Here is a 25,075-nt window from a genome sequence, read left to right as displayed (position 1 = left end):
AGAAAACCCAATCAGTGGCTGATTTTTAATGTTGACACACTGTCACACCAATGGAAATGTCAGCTGCTCGTCTGTGAGCACCATGTAAGGACGAACAAAGGCCGGGAAGCTCTCTTTCCCTTGGGGCCTGAGCACAGGTCCCAGGCCGGCCGGGCGGGCTCTGCCCCTCTGCGGGCCTTGGTCGGGCCAGGCCGGGCGGGCTCTGCCGCGGGGCCGGGCCCCTTCTCGGGAAGCTCGCCGGGCCCCGTCCCGCCAGAGCCGGCTCCCCCTCCCCTCAGCACGGCCACACCGGGCCCGTGGCTCGGCTGGAATGCTGCTGCTGCTGCTGCTGCTGCTGCTGCTGCTGCTGCTGAGTTTCAGCAGAAGCCGCCGGGCAGGGGCAGGGGCAGCCATCGACCCGCGGATGCTGCCGCAGTGTGCTGGCCTGGCTGCTGAGATCCTCGCCTGCCCCCAGCGCGGCCCACCAGGAATCCTCCATCGTAAACAGCTCCGGCCGGGACTGGCAGGGATCACAGGGCCCTCTGCAGGCCTCGGGAAAAATATGAACTCTTTCAGTGCACAGATGAGACTTGCAGAGCTTCAATTCTCTCTTGAGTGACAGAAAAGTGGCAGAGTGAAGACACACAGAAAAAACATGAGGACACCAAGGTGAGTGAAGTAGAATTTCCAAGGTGGGAGGGATTGAAGAGATGCCTCACTCTTGGACTGAAATTCTCTTGTAGTAATAGAGAAGATATGATTGAGATATCAGACACTTTTTCCTCTGTAACTCATGGAATGCATTTGTGGAGAATGAAGCGTTCTAAGCACAGTCATGAGCAGAAGCACCCGTGCTGAAGTAAGCAGATGTTGAAGTAGCTGTGGTCCCAGGAGAACTTAAAACAGAGAGAAGAGTGTTGAAGACCCTTTGCCCCCAGGAAAGAAGAAGAAGATCTCTCTTCCAAGAGAACATTTACTGAAACAGTTTCATCCTTACAAATAATACCCCCTGAGTCTGACATGGTGTTGGGGGTTGAATTGTTCCCTTCTCTTTCTGTGGCATTTTCTCCCATTGTTATGCTAAGTAATTGTGGCTACACCTTAAAATGACAGATAATGTTCTCTCCTAGGGGGGTGGCTGGAGGGGGAGGGGGGGGAACCGGAAAGGGAAAGGTGGGATGGGGGGTCTGGAGCGGGGCTCTCTCTCTCGCTTGGCTCGTGGAGTGGGAAGACAACCTGGGCTCTGCTCTGGCATCTCCCCTGCCATCCCAGCACTGAGATCCACGCTCCCTGCCTTTGGACATCGCTCTGCTGCTCTCCCACCTCACCCTACTACCTCCAGGCACTCTGCCGAGCACCACGACCGACACCGTGAGCGGGGAGTCTCTCCCCCATCCCTCTCACCCCTGGGCCGCCGCCATCACTGCAGCCCCTCTTCAACTGCGCGGGACCTGCCCTGCCCCCAGCACCGGGAACTGAGCGCAGGGAGACGGCCTGCGGCCAAAAGGGACTGGAGCTGAGCTAGACTGCTCTGTTCTGTTGTCAATTTTTATAGCTGTTGTTGTTTCTTTTCTGCCTTGTTGGATATCAGTAAAGAACTGTTACCCTTATCCCCACACCTCCTGCCTGAAGGCTTCTGATTTGGACCTAAAATAATTAACAGGGAGGGGGTTGCATTCCACATCTCAGGAAAGCGGCTCTTGCCTTTCCTTAGCAGATACCTTTCAAACCAAGACACATGGCCCATAAATTCAGCTGTGGGAAGGCTGTGAAAAGATGGGAGGGACTTCATGATTGCAGATTTCCTGGACGGCTGCTATGTGTGGAAGTTGCATCCACGAGAGAACTGTTGTCTTGTGGAGAAGTGTCCATAGACTGACAAGAGAGACTCATCTCCCTAAGTGATCTGAAGAAAGACTATTCTAGAGGTGACAAACTGACCAAATTGTTTCTGTACATTGTCAGTGGGAAAGAAAAGATATGTTCAAAAGGTTTTATTCTGTTACTTCTTCTTATTACCTTTAGTTTCTGTTAATGAAGTTTTCCTTTCTACCCTTTAAAATTTGAGCCTGCTTAGCCTTCCCTCCTAACCCTATCTCACAGCAGGAAATGAGTAAATAATTCTAGTGGGTGCACTGGTGATTTGGGCAGCACTTGACCCAACACATCAATTGGTGCATTGGCCAGGAAATTTCAAATTGGCCAACTAAAACCACTACATGAAATTGGTTTTTCTTCCAGATTTGGACTGGAACAAGAGCAACTCAATTCTGATGATGCTCACTCAGATGTGTTACAGCCTAAAATATAAAGAGAAGATCACTGCAGACAAATTTTACTCAAATGATGAAATTCAAATAAAACAATAAACAAAGCAAGCCCAAATTGGAAAGGGGAATAATTAGAAGCAAGCAATCCATGGAGATCCTTGATGCACCAACTTCATGTCAGCTGGTGACATGGGCTATGTCACCCCCTCTGTTGTGGATAAGCTTTCCCCCGGGTGAAGGACCCCAGAGCAGGGCTGGTCTGCACATCAGAGAATGGGCGGTCACTGAGCCTCTCACCAGAGGCTTTCCAACACACACCCAAAGCTTCTCTCTGCCCACCCGTTGGTGAGAGGCTCTGTGCCAGCCTGGCAGCTGACAGCCTTGTGGCTCTTGTCTCCTCCCCAAAGGTGCTAAGCTTGGCTTTGTGAATGTCCCCAGTTCCTGTGCTTTATCTTATCTTCATCAGGGAACAGTTCAGGGCCCCACTCCAAAGGCCTATTCAGGATATGGTGGTATTCTGTTCAGCTGTTGTATTTCAGTTCTAAACATCCTTCAAGAAAATGCTGAAGTCAAAAATTGTAATATTTCAGTCTCTGACACATGGTTTGAAAGAAATCTTCTAGATGATTTGAGGTTTGAGAAAATGTATTTATTTACAATCCTACTCTATAATCCTCTATAATCCTTGTCTACAATCCTACTCTGCAATCCTACTCCTCAATCCTAGTCTTCAATCCTACTCTTCAATTCTACTCTTCAATCCTACTCTGCAATCCTACTCTTCAATCCTAGTCTTCAATTCTACTCTTCAGTCCTACTCTGCAATCCTACTCTTCAATCCTAGTCTTCAATCCTACTCTTCAATTCTACTCTTCAATCCTACTCTTCAATCCTACTCTGCAATCCTACTCTGCAATCCTACTCTACAATCTTAAACTGGTGGTGGAGCACATGGTCCAGATGTAATTATGGCAGCTGTTTCTCCATCATCCTCTTCTTCATGGAAACGATCAGTGGCACCAGGCAGGAAGTAGGCTCGACTGATGCTACAAATGGATGCTGCCCACCGGAAAATAAAAACAACAAGATAAAAACATCAGCAACAAAAAACAATGAATCAAGATATCCAAGCTCAGTGCCTCACAGGCTCAATCAGGATTGCTCTGGTTCACAGAAAGATGCAGAAAGAGAACCAACAGGGCCATCTGCACCTCAACCTTCATGTGCAAGTCTTGCCATCACAGACAAACCTGGCCCAGAATCCCACTCATCTCTTTATTCTGGTGTCTTCATCTTGCTGGGGACTTTGTCCTGCCAGGGCTCTGGAAATGGTGTTTTCTGTCCTTGGGGTTTCTTCCTTTCAGGAAACTCCAAAGACTCACATGGGTGCCTCTCTTTGAAAGACAGGCATCACGCTAATTTCCACAGGGAGACACAGCAGTGTCTACCTTTCCATGCCCTGCCCCTCCTGTGCTGGATGGCACCTTCCTTCCTTCCTTGCCAGCAGGGACAGCCGAGTGGCACTGGCTCCTGCAGTTCCCTCTCTGCCACACAAGCTGGCAGTAACCCTGGGGCAGGTCCTGTCTGCTTGACCATGCCAGGCAGCAGATGGGGCTGGGACAAGTCCCTCTCAGCTGTCCCTGTTTGCATGGCAGAAACCTCTAAGAGTGGGGTGGGGGCACAAACCAGGGCCCCTCAGAGGCTCACAGTGAGCCTGCCACAGCCCCTCCTTCCCACAGCCAAATCTCTGAGTGCTCAGCCAGGACTGGCTTCCTTGGGTTCTTCCATCACCATTTCACACCTCTGGATCCAGCATTGCTCTACTTCAATTCTTGTGGCATTAGATAAAACTGACCACACCACCAAATTAAAAAGCAGGGTGACAGAAACCGTCAGAGAACAGAGCACCTCTCTTCTGAGGACACACTGAGAGACCTGGAGTTATTCAGCCTGGGGAAGAATAGGCCTCAGGGAGACTTTATTGCCACTTTCCCAAACTTCAGTGGGGCTTCTGAGGGAGTGTGGGACACCTTTTTTAATATGCCCAGTTACAGTAGGATGTGGGCTAATATTTTTAACCAAAAAGGGGATTGAGTCAGAGTAGGTCTAAGGAAGAACTTGTTTACTGGGAGCATAGTGCAACACTGGCACAAGTTGCCTTGAGAGCTGGTAGGTGCCCATGCCTGGAACCTTCCCAGATCAGGTGGGACAGGGCTCTGAGCAACCTGATCTCCTTCAAGATGTCCCTGCTCATTGCAGGCCACTTGGACCAGATGACCTTTATACCTCCCTACCAGCCCAGCCCAGTCTAGGATTCCTCACCATTTTCATTTGAAAAGCACAAGATAGGAGGTGAGGAGGAAGGGGGGCCTGATCTGATGCCTTGGCCTCCAGTGGAGGAGGAGCCCATCCCACGGACACTCTTTCACCTGCAGCCCCTTTGCATTTTACCTGCAGGAGCTCCTTGGCAGACCAGCGCCGAGCCTCGTCTGTCTGCAGGCAGCAGCTCAGGAAGTCCCGCAGCAAAGGCGAGAAGAGGTTGGGCTGCCGCAGCTTTGGTCTCCCTCCTGTGGCTATCAGGAGTTGAGGCTGGAGAAAAAGGAAACACGAGGCTCAGCCTGCTCCTTTCACATCTGTCACTGCTCTCCCAGATGCCATTGTTTAACCTGCACTCTGCACTGGCAGTTTCTGCCCTGGCAGAGAGGCTGAGATGACTTTGCTGTACCAACAAAACACCCAAACCCCAAAGCAGCCACAGCTTTTCCAACATGCAGGGGATCTCACCTTGGCAGCTGATCTCATTACTGACCTAGTTAGTGGGAACTACATCAGCAAAAGCACATTTGGTTCCCTGAGGATTCACATGAGCTTAACAGGCATTTTGGTAGAGGGACTTGACTATATGAACTAACTCTACAATTTCCAAGGGTAATTACAGGAAGGGCATCTCTGCAGTGCTTGTTGGTCCCTTAAGCAGAGCTGCCATAAAACAAAACTCATCAACCTTGTTGTCCACTTCTTGGTTAAAAAAAGGAGAAAGCAAACAGAATTGTTTGTTTTGCTTTGGTGGTTTTCCTTTTTCCTTTTTCCTTTTCCTTTTCCTTTTTCCTTTTCTTTTTCTCGTTTTCTTTATCTTTTTCTTTTTCTTTTTTCCTTTATTCTTTTTCCTCTATTTTTCTATAAAATTTAATCTAGGAAGATTCAACCTCCAATTTAAGGATATTTAAAACATATCTAAACATTTCACTGAAAAATTCACTTCCTTCAGTAACACAGTTCCAACAGTGTTCAAAAAGCAAATGAGAAATGTCAGGCATGGCTGGAGGCCATAATGGTATGTTGCTGAAATGGTTACCTGCCACTTCCCTTCTGAGGCCACCAAAAGTACAGCAGATACTGATGAGCTGCAGGGATATTTTTAGAAAAGGACCTTGGTTGAAGTGGTGCCAGCAGATGGCAATGGGATTTTGTCCAGTGGCACAGAGAACATGGGACAGGTGAGAAAGACAGTGGGATCAGTAAGTATTTGCACCTCACCCAGACAGGAGTTTGGTTCCAGTGAGGAACTTCTCGTTCCACCATTTCAATGCCCACGATTCCAAGAGACCAAATATCCACTTTGGGGCCATATGGTTGACCTGTCATGATTTCAGGTGCCATCCACCCAGAAGCGCCGGCCACTGAGTTCTGTCTACTCTGCTCAGGGGTGAGCTGAGCAAAGAGGCCAAAATCAGCTGTGGAGAAAACAACACACCATGAAAGCCAGCTCTAAATAGGAAACTGTCCTAGGGTGATGTTATGGTGTTTCTATCTCCAATCGTGTGTCCTGATTATGTTTGGTATTATGTCCTGTGCTTCCAGGACTGAGTCTGAGAGTGAAGCTTTGTTTTGTCTTGTTATCAGCCGGCTCACCTCCCCCATGGTCTATGTTTAGGAGAGGTTTTAGCTCGGCTTGCTTGCTTGCTTGCTTGCTTGCTTGCTTGCCTGCTTGCTTGCCTGCTTGCTCGCTTCTGCCTTTTTCTTTCCTTCGCTTTGCCCTTGCTTTCTGCTTATTAGTTAGTTCAGCTAGGCAGTCCAACTTTTTCCCTGGACTGTTTTCTCTTCCACCCCGTCCCCTCCCTCTCCTGGATACCATCTGAACGGACGGGGACCTGGGAACCCCAAGAAACACCGGGAGGCTACACTTTGTCACCTGCAGCAGTCATCCCCAGCGCCAGAGACTGATAACTGAGCGACCACTCGCCAGAGAGACTGAGTTTGTCATCCCTTCAGAACGGTGAAAGAGTTTTTTTGTCAGCTGGTGTTGTCTTTTTTCCCTGTGCTGGGGAGTGTCTTGCTTGTTAAATAAACAGGTTTTTTCTCCCACTCTTCTCCGAGGAAATTCTTCCCGAACCCGGTGGGGTGGGGGGGGAGGAGTCGTGGGGTTTGCTGTTTGGGGGCTCCTTCTGGAGGTTTTCCCCCAAATTTGCCCGAAACCAGGACAAATAAATTGGCGCCCAACGTGGGGCTCGAGAAAGTGGGAAAAAACCCTGTTCTAATAATAATAATTTGGTTCAAATTCTTTTGTGTTGGTATAGAGCAGTTATTGGCTATGTTGTTGGAATTCATGTCTTTTGGGGTGGAGGCCTGCATGGGATTTTGGTCCCTAGGGTTTTTTGAAGTCTTAATACCTTTGTGGTCCCTGGGTTTATTTGCTTATCCAGAAATAGCTCCGGTATTGTCCCTAATGCGTAGTTTCTGTAGCAGAGGGGCATTGACCAAAATATCCATCGGGCTGGGCTTGGTTTTAATGGCCTGCAGGAGATTTATAAAGGTGCTGGAATCTGTTCCAGGAATGTATGGTTCTTGGTTGTGGTTGTGCACTCAGTTTGTTAGAGGAGAAGCAGGGGATGAGGCTTTTCAGCCTTTGTTCTCCTTCTTCTCCTCTGAATTTGTTACATCCTTATTAGAGAATGTTCAGTTCCCCCTGAGTGTTAAAGAGACCATCTTTCTGGTGTTTAATATAGTAAGCTTTCTCTATACAGTCTGCAGTTTCTCTAGAATGAGAGCTGAGATTTCTAGAGGGGCTGAGACCCCTGACCCCAGAGTAGAGCCAGGCGTGAGGAATCCTGAATGGTGTGGGAAATGGGAGGATATGGGCCAAATCTTAAAGGAATTTTCTGACCCTACATCCTGGGATTTTCCATGTGAACAAATTCAGAACCCAGCTGAGGTGGCAAAGTACCTGAAAGAGAAGTGCCATGGTAATTCTAAGGAGAAGAAGATCATTGCAGTGAGCTGGGCCCTGGCATATGCTTACCGTACCCTGCTAGATACTGTAGGGCAGCAGACAGAGGAAGGGGGACAGGCAGATAAATCAGCCACTATCCCAGTCACTCAGGCTGCAGCCAACACCCCAGGCTCGAGGCCAACAACTACACCAGACACTGAGCCTAAGCCAGCAGCTAAACCTGTCAGTAAGCCTCAACCAATGGCTGTTGCTACCAGCACGAGAAGTGGAAAGTGCACAGACAAGACTGATCGACCAGTGGATGATGATGATGATGATGCAGGAGAAGGACCCTCGACGCCTCCTGACATAAAACCAGGAGTCAAAGCAACTGGTAAAAGATCAGAGGCCAATATTGAGTCTTTTTCCCTAAAGGACCTCCGTGGCCTAAGAAAGGATTACACCCGACGACCTGATGAGTCTATAATTAGTTGGTTGGTCCGTCTTTGGGATGCTGCAGGCGAGGCTACAATTCTGGATGGCACTGAAGCCAGGCATTTGGGATCCCTGTCACATGATCCTGTCATCGACCAAGGAATGATGAGAGGGCCTAACCCTCACAGCCTCTGGGCACGGGTCCTGGACAGTGTAGCACAAAGATACCTGTGTGCAGATGATCTTTATATGCAGCAGACCCACTGGAAGACGATAGAACAAGGGATCCAACGCCTGAGAGAAATGGCAGTGGCAGAGATTATCTTCTCAGATGACATAACAACTAGGAATCCGGACTTGGTACCATGTACATCCGTGATGTGGCGAAAACTTGTACGACTTGGGCCCCATGAATATGCTTCTGCTTTAGCAATAATGAAGCGGGACGAGAGGGATGAGACCGTGCTTGATATGGCAAAGAAGCTCCGAGCATATGCAGATGCTGTGCATGGCCCAACACATGCCAGAATTGCAGCTGTGGAAACACGTCTGCAGAAATTAGAAGACAAGATAGAGGAGAATCATAAAAGACTCAGGGAGGAGATTAAAGAGGACCTTCTCCAAATCTCAGCAGTACAAATTAGAGGCCCTGGTATCCAACGCAGACGTTCCCCTGATGGGGAGAGGAGGTACACCCCACGAGCTGAGCTGTGGTTCTTCCTACGTGATTGCGGAGAAAGCATGAGGAGATGGGATGGAAAATCTACTGCTGCTCTGGCACAACGGGTGCGTGAATTGAAGGAAGGCAAGACCCAAAGAGGAAGTTCCACCAAAAGGAGAGCAGCTCCAGTTGCCCGTAGCCAAGCTGCCAAGTATGATGATGATGATATGTCTGATCCCCTTGAAGGAACCTCTAAGACATATGCCCAAGGAAAGAAGGATAAACAGGCTTAGAGGGGCCCTGCCTCTAGCCAGGGAGAGGCGAGGGAAAATCGTGTCTTCTGGACTGTGTGGATTCGTTGGCCTGGCACATCGGAACCACAAAAGTATAAAGCTTTGGTTGATACTGGTGCCCAATGCACATTAGTCCCATCAAGATATGTGGGGGCAGAATCTGTTTCTATTGCTGGTGTGACAGGTGGATCACAGGACTTTACCTTGGTGGAAGCTGATGTGAGCTTGACTGGACATGAATGGAAAAAACATCCTATTGTGACTGGCCCAGAGGCCCCATGCATTTTGGGCATAGATTACCTCCGAAGGGGGTATTTTAAAGATCCAAAAGGATTCAGGTGGGCATTTGGGATAGCAGCTGTGGTGACAGAGGGCATCCAGCAATTGAACACCTTGTCTGGACTGTCTGAGAATCCAAGTACTGTAGGACTTCTGAAAGGAGAAGAGCAAAAGGTACCAATTGCCACTTCCATAGTGCATCGCCGACAATACAGAACAACTCGAGATGCTGTGGTTCCCATCCATAAAATGATCCGTGAGCTGGAGAGCCAAGGGGTGGTCAGCAAAACCCACTCACCCTTCAACAGCCCCATCTGGCCTGTGCGTAAATCTGAAGGAGAATGGAGATTGACTGTGGACTATCGTGCATTGAATGAGGTGACTCCACCACTGAGCGCTGCTGTGCCGGACATGCTGGAACTGCAGTACGAGCTGGAGTCCAAGGCAGCAAAGTGGTACGCCACTATCGATATCGCCAATGCATTTTTCTCCATTCCTCTGGCAGCAGAGTGCAGGCCTCAGTTCGCTTTCACATGGAGGGGAGTGCAGTACACCTGGAATCGACTGCCCCAGGGGTGGAAGCACAGTCCTACTATCTGCCATGGACTGATCCAGACTACACTAGAAAAAGGTGAGGCTCCAGAACATTTACAATATATTGATGATATCATTGTGTGGGGGAACACAGCAGCAGAAGTGTTCAAGAAAGGAGAGAGAATCATCCAAATCCTCCTGGAAGCCGGCTTCGCCATCAAGAAGAGTAAAGTTAAGGGACCTGCTCGAGAGATCCAGTTCCTGGGAGTGAAGTGGCAAGATGGACGGCGTCAGATTCCTACTGATGTCATCAACAAAATCACAGCTATGTCCCCACCAACCAACAAGAAGGAGACACAAGCTTTCTTAGGCGCCATAGGTTTTTGGAGGATGCACATTCCTGAGTACAGTCAGATTGTGAGCCCTCTTTACCTGGTCACCCGCAAGAAGAACGATTTCCATTGGGGCCCTGAGCAGCAACAAGCTTTTGCCCAGATAAAGCAGGAAATTGCTCATGCAGTAGCCCTTGGCCCAGTCAGGACGGGACCAGATGTGAAGAACGTGCTCTACTCTGCAGCTGGGAACCATGGTCTGTCCTGGAGCCTGTGGCAGAAGGTGCCTGGTGAGACTCGAGGCCGACCATTAGGATTTTGGAGTCGGAGCTACAGAGGGTCTGAAGCTAACTACACCCCAACAGAGAAGGAGATCTTGGCTGCCTACGAAGGGGTCCAAGCAGCCTCAGAGGTGGTTGGCACAGAAGCACAACTCCTTCTGGCACCCCGACTACCAGTGCTGGGGTGGATGTTCAGAGGAAAGGTTCCCTCAACCCACCATGCCACCAGTGCTACATGGAGCAAGTGGATTGCCCTCATTACACAGCGCACCCGGATTGGAAAACTGAATCGCCCTGGGATTTTGGAAGTAATTACAAATTGGCCTGAAGGTGAAAGTTTTGGTGTCACAGATGAGGAACAAGAACCAGTGACACGGGCTGAAGAAGCTCCACCATATAACCAACTGCCAGCAGAGGAAACACGCTATGCTCTATTCACCGACGGTTCCTGTCGCATTGTGGGGATGAATCGGAGGTGGAAAGCAGCCGTATGGAGCCCCACGCAACGGGTAGCAGAGGCCACTGAAGGAGAGGGTGGATCCAGTCAACTTGCTGAACTCAAAGCGGTTCAACTGGCCTTAGACATTGCTGAAAGAGAGAAGTGGCCAAAGCTTTACCTTTATACCGATTCATGGATGGTAGCCAATGCTCTGTGGGGATGGTTGGAGAGATGGAAAGAGGCTAACTGGCAGCGTAGAGGAAAACCAATTTGGGCTGCCGAAGAGTGGAAAGATATCGCTACCCGGTTAGAGAAATTACCTGTGAAGGTTCGCCATGTAGATGCCCATGTTCCCAGAAGTAGGGCTAATGAAGAGCAGAAAAACAATCAGCAGGTAGATCAGGCTGCAAAGATAGGGGTGTCGAAGATAGACCTTGATTGGGAACACAAGGGAGAGTTGTTCCTGGCTCGATGGGCCCATGATGCCTCAGGTCATCAGGGCAGAGATGCCACATATAAGTGGGCACGAGACCGAGGGGTGGATCTAACCATGGACAGTATTTCTCAAGTTATCCATGACTGTGAGACATGCGCTGCCATCAAGCAAGCCAAGCGGGTGAAGCCCCTCTGGTATGGGGGGCGGTGGTCCAAGTACAAGTATGGAGAGGCCTGGCAGATTGACTACATCACACTGCCTCAAACCCGCCAGGGCAAGCGCTATGTACTGACCATGGTGGAAGCCACCACTGGATGGTTGGAGACCTACCCTGTGTCTCACGCTACAGCCCGTAACACCATCCTGGGCCTGGAAAAGCAGGTCCTTTGGAGGCATGGCACCCCTGAGAGGATTGAGTCAGACAATGGGACTCATTTCAAGAATAGCCTTATCAACACTTGGGCTAGGGAACATGGCATTGAGTGGGTGTACCATATCCCCTACCATGCACCAGCTGCAGGGAAGGTGGAAAGGTACAATGGACTGTTAAAAACCACCTTGAGAGCATTGGGTGGGGGATCATTCAAACACTGGGAGCAGCATTTAGCAAAGGCCACTTGGTTAGTTAACACCCGGGGTTCCACCAACCGAGCGGGCCCTGCCCAGTCTGAGTCCCTGAATATAGTAGATGGAGACAAAGTCCCAGTGGCACATATCAGAGGTTTGTTAGGGAAGGCAGTTTGGATCAATTCTGCCCCGAGTACAGACAAACCCATTCGTGGGATTGTCTTTGCTCAAGGACCAGGTTGTACATGGTGGGTAATGCAGAGAGATGGAACAACACGATGTGTGCCTCAGGGAGATCTGATTGTGGGGTGAGGCAGCATGAGACAGAAGGAAATATGTAAGTGTCAAAGGTCTGAGCAAGTGAGATAGAAGGAAATGTGTAAGTGTCGAAGGTTTGAGCAAGTGAGATGGAAGAAAATGTGTCCGAATAAGTGAAAGATGGAAATTTCTACTTGCTGAAGTTTTTACATGCTGTTTAGTATGTTCACGATATGGAGATAAGGGGTGGAATGTCCTAGGGTGATGTTATGGTGTTTCTATCTCCAATCGTGTGTCCTGATTATGTTTGGTATTATGTCCTGTGCTTCCAGGACTGAGTCTGAGAGTGAAGCTTTGTTTTGTCTTGTTATCAGCCGGCTCACCTCCCCCATGGTCTATGTTTAGGAGAGGTTTTAGCTCGGCTTGCTTGCTTGCTTGCTTGCTTGCTTGCTTGCCTGCTTGCTTGCCTGCTTGCTCGCTTCTGCCTTTTTCTTTCCTTCGCTTTGCCCTTGCTTTCTGCTTATTAGTTAGTTCAGCTAGGCAGTCCAACTTTTTCCCTGGACTGTTTTCTCTTCCACCCCGTCCCCTCCCTCTCCTGGATACCATCTGAACGGACGGGGACCTGGGAACCCCAAGAAACACCGGGAGGCTACACTTTGTCACCTGCAGCAGTCATCCCCAGCGCCAGAGACTGATAACTGAGCGACCACTCGCCAGAGAGACTGAGTTTGTCATCCCTTCAGAACGGTGAAAGAGTTTTTTTGTCAGCTGGTGTTGTCTTTTTTCCCTGTGCTGGGGAGTGTCTTGCTTGTTAAATAAACAGGTTTTTTCTCCCACTCTTCTCCGAGGAAATTCTTCCCGAACCCGGTGGGGTGGGGGGGGAGGAGTCGTGGGGTTTGCTGTTTGGGGGCTCCTTCTGGAGGTTTTCCCCCAAATTTGCCCGAAACCAGGACAGAAACCAAGCCAAAGAATTCCCCACTATCACTCTAAGAATGAGCTGTTGATGAATCTCCTGGAGAACTGGCCATGCTCAGTTTCCTTAGGGCTTTAGCCAAGGTAGTAGGGAATTGGCCAAAAAAACCCAGGATTTTAAACGCTGCTCAGAACAGTGGACTTTATTCCCCTGAAGGTTTACATTTTATCTCCCTCCCTCTGGAAGGGACACACACAGACCAATGCCACCCTTGACTGCTTGTGCTTCCCTATCATACCTCTGTGCATGTTGTAGCTGTGCCTTCGCTAAAAGCAGGGGCCCCTGCACTCCCACCAGCAGCATTTTTGGGGAGCTGGCAGTCACTCAAAGCAGCCCCACACCCCACATCCCTAGAACACTGCCCCTGACCAAGAATATACTGACCCAGCTTGACAGAGCCATCAGTTCTGAGAAGGATGTTGCTGCTCTTCACATTTTGATGGATCACGTCATTTACATGAAGAAAATCCAGTCCTTGCAGGCACTGGGAAGAAAAACAGAAACGTGAGAGCAAACATTAGTGATGTGAGGTCATCACACAAGAAAGGAAACAGCTCTAAATGATTCCCTTTCCAGGAGAATGAGGACTAATGGCAGAACACAGTGCCAGTGAGAGGAAGAGCTTGCTGCTCCAACACCAGCAGAGCAGGACCTTTCTAAGGAAAGGCATGTCAGCATTTGGAAGAGCAACAGCAACTGCTGTTGTAGACTGTGCCCTGCAAACCAGCCAGAATGACTGCTGCTGCAGTGGATGTGCTCTCCATGCAGGGGACAAACGATTTTGCCAAAAAAGAAAACGTCCCTCCCCTTGGTGTGAAGTGGATTACTTTGGGTGACAAGCTGCATGACAAAGGTTTATTGTTGGCATCAGCACAAATTTGGAAGCATCACATCAGTCACATTTCAGAAGCAAACAGCATTTTGGGTGCACTACTTTCCTTTTTGAGACCTGTGAGAAATGAGTCTCTCGTTTTTCTTTGTTATTCATTTCAAATCCTGCCACCAGCACCTTTGTTTTTACAGACAAGGAAAGCAGTGCAGACAGGCTCGAGGTAAACATTTAGAGAGGCAGGGTGAATAACAACAAATACAAATACGAGAGACATAGAGAGAATACAAGAGCAGGAGAGAAGAGTACAGGAATAGAGGACAGTGATTTCTGGGGCACTGGCACACAGTTCACTTGAGATGCTTTTACTTCCCCATAGCATACCAGCAACACAGAAACAAAGCTTGGCACATGAAATCTCTGCAGTTCTGAGCCCCAGTTTCCCAAACAATCCTGACCAAGCCCTTGGAAGCACAGGTGGGATCCCTGACCTCCCGACTGACAGCTGCCATCTCATCTTCAGACAGGTACATCTTGCTGATGGCATCTCTCAGAGTGCCTCCATCCATGTACTCCATCACCAGCCAGAATTGCTTATCCACAAGGTAGCTGAAAGAAGGAAACAAGGCTGTGGATATGAACGTGCATGGCTGTGTTGCTGTTTGGAAAAGACAAGCGTCATTGTTGTTCCCAGGTCTCTTTGTGATGAGGACACAATGAAAGGAATAGACATTCCCTCTAGGCTGTGCAGTGTTTCCAATCTGTGCAGACTCAAGGAGAATGACACATCTGCGATAAATAGATGTGTTAGATGGCCATCAAGCAAAAAGTCTTCTTTAGTAAGAGATTAAAAAACCTGTCACACTGTGTGTTTCTGGAAAAAAAGCACCGTGTCCCTGGCATGCACAGCAATGGAAAAGAGTGGACACAATCCAAGTGAAATCCTTGTTAGTTTACCTGCATGCAAGAAGGTACTTGAAGTAAATCAAGCCCCACAACAACATGAAGGCAGTGAATTTATTGTCTATTGACTTAGTAAGATACAGTTGATCCAGGTTTTGAACAATTTTCACACTACACGTGCCAGGGAAGACTCATGCAGACAAGATGCACTCTCTTCCCATCCATTGAGGATGAGCAGAACAATACTAATTTATTAATAATTAACAGCTCTATTTTCTGCCAGGGACCAATGTGGGTTTTTATCCTGCGTGTTTGCAGTATGTAAACAGTCATGGGACAAAAGCACAACAACTCACCTGTCTAAATAGTTGACCAGGTTGGGATTCCTATTCTTCTTCATGACCATGAGTTCATTGACCTTTATTTCTTTACTTGTCATTCCTTGAAGATTTATTTTCTTTATGGCCACCTAAAATGACATTGAAAATCAGTAACTTGAGAAGTTGGTGGCACAAAACCACAGAGCACATGGAGTGAGTGTTTTTGCAATGACACTGCTGAGCTGATTCAAAGTGCCTTGTGATTAGATATTGGAGTAATTAGGAACTGACATTCCAACAGCCCATTTCTCTGCTCCCTTGGGGGCCAGTTACAGGACACATGGCCATTGATGTTTTGCCTTGTCCATTTGGTAACAAAGATGTCTGACCACACAGTAACAAAGCTCTGCCCACACTCTCTGCTGCTCTGTCTGGGATTCAAAAGTCATCTGTGCCTTGGTACTCTCTGGATACATCCTGGGCTCTAAGCTGGGCTTGTGGTTTTCAGGGACACCTCACACATGTCTCCCTACACGCAGTTCCCAAGTGCAGCACTGCAGGGGGCTAAGGAGCTACCAGGAACATTCAGATGCATTTGCTGGCAGCCAGAAATGAGAATACAGCTCTGAAGCTGTAGCCCCAAAGGGCAGGGAGATGCTCTAAGGCACCACCTTTGTTTTAGCAATTGAGAGCGAGTGAGCGCGTCCTTCTCTGAAAGGAACCGCTGCCCTCCTCGCCTTCCTTCTGGCAGCCGAGAAGGACAAAGACTGTCCCAAAGGCAATTTCCAGGCTGGCACCAGTCTGTGCTTCTTGTGCCTTTACTGCACAGCTCTACCCAAAGCTCCAGCCAGAGCTCACACCAGAGAGGAAAGCCCTCAAGAGCTGCAGCAGAGTCTGCAGGGGCTGTTGACATTCACCTCTCTTCCTCTGGTCTTGTCGAATGCCCTGCAAACCTCTCCAAAAGTCCTAGAAACAAAACAAAGCAAAGAAAGGAGAAGCCATTTAGAATTTGGAGTGAAAGCCAAGCAGGAGATCAGTCCTGTCAGTGCCTAAAACCTGCAGGATGTGGGATGGGAATACCAGAAGACAACTGATACGTTTTCCTCTCAGGTGTGGAGGCACTGTGCCAGCTCCTGGAGTGTTGGGATTTACTGCCTCAGCTCAAAAAGAGAGCTTATTATCTCATCTCGAGCTTCAATTTCTAAACTGTGCTGTTCTTATCCTGACCATGGAGTATTTCATTCAGCAAACTCTTGGAAAGAACTGTTCCTGGGAACAGTTATCTCACAGCTTTCATAGGAGGTAGGTTGCTCTTTCAGGCAAGCAAGATCCTTCTCCTTTCATTAGTGTGGCTCTAGGATTTGGAGGTATTCAAAAATGCTAAGGAAATTAGCACAGAGCTGTCCCACACTTGAGAGACAAGGAGATCTTCCAGGTCCTGTTCCTTGTTGCTGGCAAGACCTTGCCAGCATGGAGATGTCTTTGGCATTGCCTTCTGACCACGTTCACAAAGTCTGACCAGTAATGAGAGATGGGACAATCTAACCTCAGTGTCTGAATATGTTTGCAGCTTGCTTGACTTCACACTTGATAGACATTCTACCAGCAAATCACCTGGCCCATGTTTATGTAAAAGTAACTGTGGTTGGACTCACCCGCTGCCAATATTTTCCAGTTCAGTGTATTTTGTCACAGGATTTTCCATGGTCACTATTTTCCCTGAGGGAAACAAAATGCAAGGTGCTCACTTGAAAGCAGAGATCCCAGCTTCCAGAAGATCAAAAAGGCAGCCCCCTGTCTGGGTCTCTGAACCCTTTGTGCTTGGCTGGGTAACAAAAACAACAACCAGACAGACAGCTCTGCAGCACAGATGGCCAGCACAGAGAGCGATTTTTCCACAGCAGTTCCTATAAGGATTCCTAAATGTCCCTGTGATACCAGGCTCAGGAGGAATATTTGGTGCAGCTATGCTGACACATGCACACAACGCACTGTCCCTCAAATACACAGGACGTACTCAGTAGCTGCAGGTACTTCTCCTCAGTCTCCTGTCGCTGAGCAGCAGCTGTGTCAGTGCTGGAGATGAACAGTCTGCCCAGGCTCCACTTCTCAGGCTGGGGAACAAAGGCTTCTTTAGACAACGCTGCTGCTGCAGCAGGTTCAGTAACAGAGCCTGTGTAGATCTGAGACAAGTAATGAGTTTATCTCAGAACGGTGGCTGGCAGAGATTACTTCGAGATCCCTTTTCAAATGCAAGCCCTCAGGAAGATGTTTTCAGCCACATGCATGGCTCTTAAAATGGATTATTTGCATGTCCACTTCTCCAACTGGATGGGTCAAAACCAAAGGCTGGTTTTACTCAAGTTCAAGGCCAGATTCATGTTCCATTTTCATGTTTTCTGAAGGATAACTGCCACAATGATCATTCCACTTCCTCCCTATGGATTCCTTTCCCCTCTAATGGCTGCAGACACACTTCTTCAAATGTTCTACCTCCTTCCACTGAGATCTCTTTTCCTCCACCATCTTTGGGACGTGCCCAACCTGCAGCATCTCCGGCTGGGACAGCTCCTGTGCCTCACACCGACCACGGGGCTTTTTGTTTCCAGTCCTTTGCTGGAAGTCTTTGCAGGCTGGCAGGTGAGATGTCAACACTTCCACCTCAAGTTAAACAGAACAAAGCAGTCAGAGACTACAGCTTGTCCCTGTCAGCCAAGAGTCATCAACTGTGAGGAAAGGGAGAGAACAGGGCTACAGACAGCTTGTTTCAATCCTCCATCTGGGTCACCATGTCCCACTGTAAAAATACCTCAAGAACAAGGAACACAGTAACCCTACAGAAGGATTGCACCCAGAGGCATCACCCCACCCCCTGCTACTCTACAGTGGAAAGGCAAGAAGGGCAGAAACCACCAGTTTGGTGACTGCACTGGCTATTGCTGTTTCACTCACTTGATTTTGTACAGCCTCAAGCATGGGATTATGTTTCTCTCTGATCATTTTTGTTTCTTCCTCCAGCCTCTTCACTCTTGCCTTCATCCTAGCCTCAGTTTCCTGCAGCTCTGTGTGCAGCTGATCCTTGAGGTTCCGTAAAAAGCAAGAGAAATAGTTCTTGAAAGGAGGGTCTGCCACTCTTGCACTCACCGGGTTTTGTTGATTGTGTCTCTGCTGATGGAGATTCATCTCCTCCTGGATGCTTCTCTTGTCCTCCTTGTTCCTCCTCTTCACTGCCATGGTGGCAATCTGAGCTTCGGACAGCTCTCCTTGTGGCTCTATCTTGATGTTCTGTACACACAAATGCAGAGCAAATCACAGGGAGCTGCCACCAGGCTCAGCTTTTTCCTCTTTCAGCCTCAAAATCAAATTCATTCCGCCACTTCTTTCTGTTTTCATACCCACCTCTGCTTCCATTGTAACCCTCCAATCCTGGTGCTGATCTCTGCAGATTACAAGGCTCTGTGCTTCCAGTGCCTGTGGCACTCCTGGCCTCCTCAGTCCCAAGAGCTCTGTTTTATGTCCCTGTTCCTGCCCTTCACTCTGTCACCTGCTTGAGCCAGGCTTACCTGGACATTCTCCTCTAGCTCTTCCACCTGCTGCCTGAGCTGCTCTTCCTGCTCTCGGGCTGGGCACAGCTCTCCCTGAGTCTGCCCTGGCACCTCTGATAAAGCAATCTGCTCATGCTCTTGCTCCAGAAGGGCCTGCACAGAAAGCAAGAGGAGATGGGTTTCAACTTCCCATACAACATTTGTGGACCAAGTCTCTGAGACTGATGGGCTCACACGTTCCCAAAGCACTGTGCTGCTGCTCCCCTGGCTCATTCTCTGCCCATGGGGAGGCACAGATTCCAAAGTGACACTGGCAGTACAGTCAGGGTCCATCTGGGACTGAAGCTCCAACAGCCTCTCAGGCAGCTGTCAGGGAAGGTGTGGCATTTCTCAAGGCTCTGCTGAGGGCCTCCCTCCACTTCTGCTCTGTCCCCTTTGTCTTTCCATGGTGACTGACACCCAGCCCTGTCCCACAGCTCCATCCTGGCTCTGCAGGTGGCTTCCAGTGTGGGCTCACTCCTTGTGACAGACACTTCTGGAGTTCATGTTCTCTTCAGGCCTGCACCACCATTCCTGCCTTTCTGACATCTACTCTCTTGTTAGAAATCCTGCTCAATCAGGAGATAAGGATGCATGCACAGATCCTCTGATGGAGGTCAGACAGCTTCCACAGCCACCTCAGTATATGGAGGAGGATCAAGGTGTTTATTCTTCCTCTCTTGTCAACTGAGAATTCAGACCAGTAGTAAAGGAGACCCTCATAAGGCCCCATCAACAAATGAACTTAGACACCCTTAGAGATGTCAGTGAAGAAAATCATGTGTCATGTAATGCATGTATGACAAGAGTTGCCAAACACCCCCAAAACCATGGAATTTTTCTATGTCACTAGGACAGGGAGAATTTAAAGAATAAACTGGGATTGCAGGGCAGAAGAGGCTGGAGAAGGATAACATCACTGAGGAGAAAAAACCAACCATTTCTGGAGGGGAAACATCTCTGCCTGCTCGGGATCAGTTAACATGTCTCTGCTCTTCTCCCCCTGAAGGGATGCCTGTAGGGGAGATTTGCAACTCCAACTGCCTCTGACCAGAGCCAGGAAGAATCAATTATGGAAATATTACATAGGTAGATTGATAGCTAGACAGATAGATAGATCTCATTTATGTAATTTCTCTTACTATAATTTCTGTTATGACACACATCAACACCAATGCAACCAATGCCCCCATCAGCAGCAATCCTGAACTTGCTCGCCTGTTGCATCAATAAACCAAACTCCTGGGGAATCTGGAGCATGTAGGTCGTTATGGAATGAGATCAAACCCAAAGAACTGCACTGGGAACTGCACTCTTTCTGCATCTGTGTTAGGGCAAGTTCTTCTCTTTGTCACAAGCACACTGATGGTGCCAAAGTGGCTGTAATCAGAAATTAAGCCCAGCCCCTCCCAGCTCATTTGATCTCTGAGAAGCAACCAGAATTCAAGGTTTTGATTTCCTGCTAAATTCCCCAATCTAGTCCTGGTTGTATTATTGGACAATTGCTGATCCCCAAGGCTGCCAAAAGATAAGAGTGGTGGTATCATGAAAGTGATGTGCAAGATCAAACTGGCTGGCCTGGCATCAGAAAATCTCCTTGTGCTCCAAAGTCCCTGCCCCAAACTACATCTTCTTGTGCAGGAAATCTTGAGCAAAAGCACCTTTGCTTGCTAGAGGAAGAAAATAAACAGGTCTTCACCTTCTAGCAGACCAACAACTCAAAAAACCCAATGATCAAATTGTCACCTACTCCAGCGTCTAAAGCATCTGGACGCACTGAGGGGATCCTTGGCACAGAAACGGCCCTTGTGGGGAGCACTGTCACGTAGGCATTCATGGAAGTGTGCCTAGAAGGTCCCTCATGAGTCTCCCTTTCCCCAGGCTATAGCTCCCTCAGCACCTCCTCACTGGCCTTGTGCTCCCACCCCTCCCCAGCTCCCGTGCCCTTCTGCGCACACGCTCCAGCCCCTCAAGCTCTTTCTGCTTCACAGCTGCCCACATGTGGACACAGCACTCCAGCTGCCGCTGCAGCCCTGCCCAGCACAGGCCACAGCTCACTGCCCTGCTCCTGCTGCCCCACGATTGCTGACACAGGCCAGCACGGCCTTGGCCTTCTTGGCCACCTGGGCACACGCTGCCTCATCTTCAGCTGCTCTTGACAGGCACTCGTGGCTCCTTTTGTCCACCTTCCACATTTGATTTCAGATGCAGCATCCGGAATTCCAAGATACCTCTCCTCTTCTTAGCAACACAGGACACTAGTCCAAGTCTTTCAACTCTTCCCCCTCTGCAGGCACCAATGGCATTTTCATATGCAGTTATCAAGAATAGAATAGACCACACAATAGAAAGCATCAACAGACGCATGTAGCCTCTGGCTTTTGCCCCAGCAATGGGTCCACAACTCTGCAGTTTTTGTCTTTTGCCACACGGGACATGTGCAGGCCCATAAGGGTCCATGGACAACACAATCATCTCTTTGCAGCTTCTCTAAAATAAGCCAGCTCACACTGCACTCTGCTACTGACCACTCTGCCTGAAGAGGCAAAAGAGCAACCTGGCAACAAAGGCACCAAATCTCTGACTGCCACCTGCCACTCCACAATGTGTCTCTGAAATACCGCCACATAAGCAGACTCAAGAAGCTCGTGGCGACAAAGCGCCCCAAAGAGCCTGTGAGGTCAGATCAAGCATTTCTGTGCCTCTTGCTCCTCGGCCACCCTGTGGAGTGGCACAGGTCTCTCCAGACCGCCGTGTCCCCTACGTATCCAACGTGGCTGAGCTCAGTGCCTTGGACATGCTCCCTCCTCTGGGGCTGGGGAGCCTTCATGCTTCACGCCGGCCCCTAGCAGAATCCCAGCAAGCTGGGGCCTAAAGACGACACAGCAAAGCCCATTCTCCAGCTCTCACTGCTTTGCAGGGCAATTCCTAACTCCCCACAGGACTGCAGCACTCAGCAACCTGAGCCACCAACAGCAGGTCCTGGCTGGACAGAAACTTGCAGCTCTGTCTTGCACTAAAGACAGCAGCAGCCACAACTGGCACTTACCGGCTCGCAATATTCAGCTTCTGCTGTGACCACACTTGCAGGTTTGTGGCCGTTTTGCTCGTCTTTGGCCTCATCTCCAGGAGCAGAGGGAGCCAGAGGAGACTCGGCTCTTGGCTCAGGGTTCTGTGAAGAGAGAGAGAAGCATGAGGGACAGGCCATTACCTATCATTTATATACTTAATTCTGTGCAGCTCTACAACCTGATCTACAAAGACAAAATCATCAACTGTCATCACAGTGCAATTCTAAGTCTCTCTGACTAAATTCAAATGGGCTGGTTCAACAGAACTGCATATGGCTCTGAATTCAATATTCCACCCTGGTTACTATCAGCAAGCAACAGTCTCTCTGAAAACTGAGCTTTCAGTTCTTTAAAGCTGTGACATGGAAAATTAGGAAATAGCCAGTAATGCCTTTGCTATTGCTGCTTCAGACATGGAAATGGTTTTTTTTACAGCTCACCCAGTTGGCCCTCCACCCTCTACTGCCACAGGCCAAGCTCACTGCTTTCTCCTCGTTTCTTACACAACACCAACATCAAATGTTCCTTTCTCACTCACCTCCCATTGGGCACCTCTGAATACACGTCTCAGGTGACCTGTAGTGAGCAAGGAAAATGAAGCAGATTCCTTGAGACAACTGCCTGGGCTGATCAATCCCACAAAACAAGGCAACCCTAATACAGAGCATTTTCTGTTTCACTACAGGGGACCAGGATACACAGCTCTTGTGCACTGCCAGCAAAAGAACAGGACAATATTCTTGGCTGTGACTGCGCTTTGGCCTGTTTTGCCAGCAAATTCATACAAATTGGATCACTATAATGAAAATAGTTCTTTAACACTCAATGCTCCTTTTCTGCCCGACACATAAGGCAGCCTTTTTTATCTTCTCCTTCAGACAATGGTTTTTTAAATTGGTTCCATGCACTAATTCTCACTAACTTGCTGGAAAGACTTGCCCAGAAAAGCTTCCTCAAGATCCCTCTGAGCTGTGGAAGTTCCAGTGGCAGTGAAACAGCACAGCATCAGCTCCAGGGTTCGGGAGCAGACACTCATTGCTTTGCAGTTTGCACTTCATTGTAAAGGGAATCACTATTTTAACACTCCAGAAAGGGTCAAGTTAGGCAGGCAAATCCTTTCACGACAAAATTTAGAATAAAGAAGCTTTCTCTGAATTCTTGGAAGAGCTGCAGAAATTTTAGAAGGCTTTCTGAGAAGGCCTCCCAGTTTGCATTTTCAAAGTTGTCCCGCTTGATCCAGCAAAGTGAGGAAATGTCAGACTCTGCTGCCACAGACTCTCCCGTGGAGGGAATTCAACCCCTGTAGGTTCCCGTGCAAATGCTGCCCACAGACCCCTGGCTACAGAAACCCTGTTTTTAGCGGAATGTGTTGACAGGAGCTTTCCCAAAGCAGTGGCATCCCAATGCTCTTTCTGTTTCAAAATCAACTCAATTACTAAGAAAGAGCAGGAAGATACACAAAAGCCAGGTTAGGTTACACTCAAGGGAAATCTCTACTTACGTGCCAGGTGTGTCAGGTAATAGCCGGAATAACCAATGCCATAAACAGTGCAAACTGCAGCAGCGAGTTGCTCCATGACTGTAGCACTGCTGTGCAAGTTTGCAGACTGTGCTGCAATGCAAGAAAAAACAAGGCTCCTGTCACTGTGCAGCTGCCCACTGACAGACGCCTCAAGCAGGAGGATGCTCCTGCACTGAGCAAGCCCAAGAGCTGCTCTGACACTGAGGCCTTCCGTGCCCCAAGGCAACCTTCTGATGTCACCACTACAACGTGGCAACCATGCCCTGACATCACAAAGCAAACGTTCTGCATTGGGCTCTGAATTTATGCAAAGCAGCCCAACCTTCCTTACATCAAACATAAAATAGCCGGGGAAGTTCTCTGTCACAAAGTAGCACAAACTCCCCTGGTGGGCCAAACCCTGTTGTTCAAGGGATCCAAGAGTAACTCCAAGAGTGCCCCAAGCACCTACAGCCTGTACCCCAACTCAGCACTCAGATGGGACCAAAGCAAAGGAAACCAGACCAATAAAATTTCCATAAGCATTGGACAGAACTAGGAGAGAAGGCACTGTTGGCATAAGAGCTGAAATAAATCCTAGCAAAGTTCTCCACAGATTTGCACATATATTGGACATGCATTCCAGCTACCTTCTTAACAGCACCACTCTCTTATTCTCAAGGCAAAGACAGCCACTTGCATACAATAATCACTGAAATGGCTAATACAGGATTAAGCACTGAGAACACACTGAGAGAACACAAATTGCCTGCCAAAACCCTCCTGCTCCTTTCCAAATCAGTTGACTATTCAAGCACAACCCTCGGGCACATCCCCATATTCCCTCTCTCCCAGCAGCTCAGAGCTGCATTGCACAGTGCTTGCTGTGCTGCAGAGAGCACAAAGCAGGCTGGCCTGGTGCCCCTGAATATTTCTGCAAAGCACTCTGCATTTCACACCTTTGCTGTGGCTCCGTGCACAAGTCCAGGATTGCAGGCGCTTCCTCGCAGGGCTGTGTGAGGCACTGTCTCCTGCAGCTGTGACCTGACAAGCTGTCCCTGCCTCCCGCTGGCCTCGGTTCCCCTGGCACAAGTGCCGTGCCTGAAGGACGCTGCCCTGTGCTGGAGCCTGCGGAGCAGCCCGGCTCCCTGCCCCTGTGCCCAGAGTGCTGCACACACTGCTGACCTTGCCCAGGAGTTACAGGGCAGCCGGCCCAAGAGGGGCAATGCTCAGCCAGGGCACCAGCCCTGGGCTGCTCTTTGCCTTTCTCTCCTGCTGGCCACACTCCAGGGGGCCAATGCCACCAGTCTGTGCTGTGCCCAGCACGGCTGCGCTTCCCCTGGGGCCCAGCCAGCTGCCAGCTTGGCTCTGAGAGCAGAGGATTCGCCCGGTGCCAGGAGGAGGCACCCAGGGCCGGGCTGCTGCCTCTTGCAGCTCCAAGGGCCTCCTTCCAGCCTGCCTCTGCCCACTCACGACTGAAGGCCTGCACCTGCACAGGTTGATTTGGCTGCACCACTCCTTTGGTTTTGCCTGCAAGTTCCATTTCCCTTTCTGTCTCAAAAAGAAGCACCAGGGCTGGGCAAAACCTGGCCATTAGGCCATATTCCAAAGGCACTGTGGTCCGGAGAGGATGAATAAAGAAGAGCCTTCCCCACTTTTGAAGCACACCAAGGAAGCCAGAAATGTCACTTTGCCGCATGAAGAAACAACTGATAATTCAGAAAGAAATGTTGAACTTTCTCACAGGCTCAGAAGAAGGGGTATCTTCCAAATGAGTTGAGGTTTCAGAAAATTTATTTATTTATAATCCTACTCTATATTCCTACTCTACATTCCTACTCTAGGCTCATATTAGAGAAAATGGTCCTGAATGGATTGCCACTCTCCTCCTCCTTCCACTTCTTCAGTGACAGGATCAGTG

At 49.1% G+C, this 25,075-nt stretch overlaps 1 protein-coding gene across 1 annotated transcript; it reads right to left on the bottom strand.

Moving 5' to 3' along the window:
- Positions 1-3,215: 3,215 nt before the first annotated feature.
- On the bottom strand, positions 3,216-24,748 carry LOC148219617 (serine/threonine-protein kinase PAK 3-like). The gene is made up of 15 exons (XM_088156416.1): positions 24,628-24,748; positions 23,155-23,265; positions 21,632-21,720; positions 18,562-18,696; positions 17,951-18,283; positions 17,492-17,659; positions 17,016-17,181; positions 16,654-16,717; positions 15,916-15,964; positions 15,035-15,147; positions 14,267-14,384; positions 13,331-13,430; positions 5,787-5,983; positions 4,701-4,838; positions 3,216-3,308 (listed from the first exon to the last, which is right to left on the bottom strand). The coding sequence occupies exons 1-15, from the start codon at positions 24,746-24,748 to the stop codon at positions 3,216-3,218; spliced, it is 1,995 nt and encodes a 664-aa protein (XP_088012542.1).
- Positions 24,749-25,075: the final 327 nt, after the last annotated feature.

This window comes from Sturnus vulgaris, chromosome Z (assembly GCF_052056855.1).
Source record: "Sturnus vulgaris isolate bStuVul1 chromosome Z, bStuVul1.hap1, whole genome shotgun sequence".
NCBI lineage: Eukaryota > Metazoa > Chordata > Aves > Passeriformes > Sturnidae > Sturnus > Sturnus vulgaris.
Note: the sequence above shows the minus strand (reverse complement) of the source record. Positions and strands in the feature narration are given on the sequence as shown.

Bases quoted from the DNA above. Each gene is read 5' to 3' on its own strand.
- LOC148219617 (XM_088156416.1), bottom strand. From the start codon at position 24,748: ATGGCCAGGTTTTGCCCAGCCCTGGTGCTTCTTTTTGAGACAGAAAGG. The intron at 16,718-17,015 runs GTACGTCCTGTG...TGTTTCCCTCAG, and splicing joins GAAGTACCTGCAGCTACTGA to GGAAAATAGTGACCATGGAA. The intron at 3,309-4,700 runs GTAAAATGCAAA...TCCGGTGGGCAG, and splicing joins CTGCCAAGGAGCTCCTGCAG to CATCCATTTGTAGCATCAGT.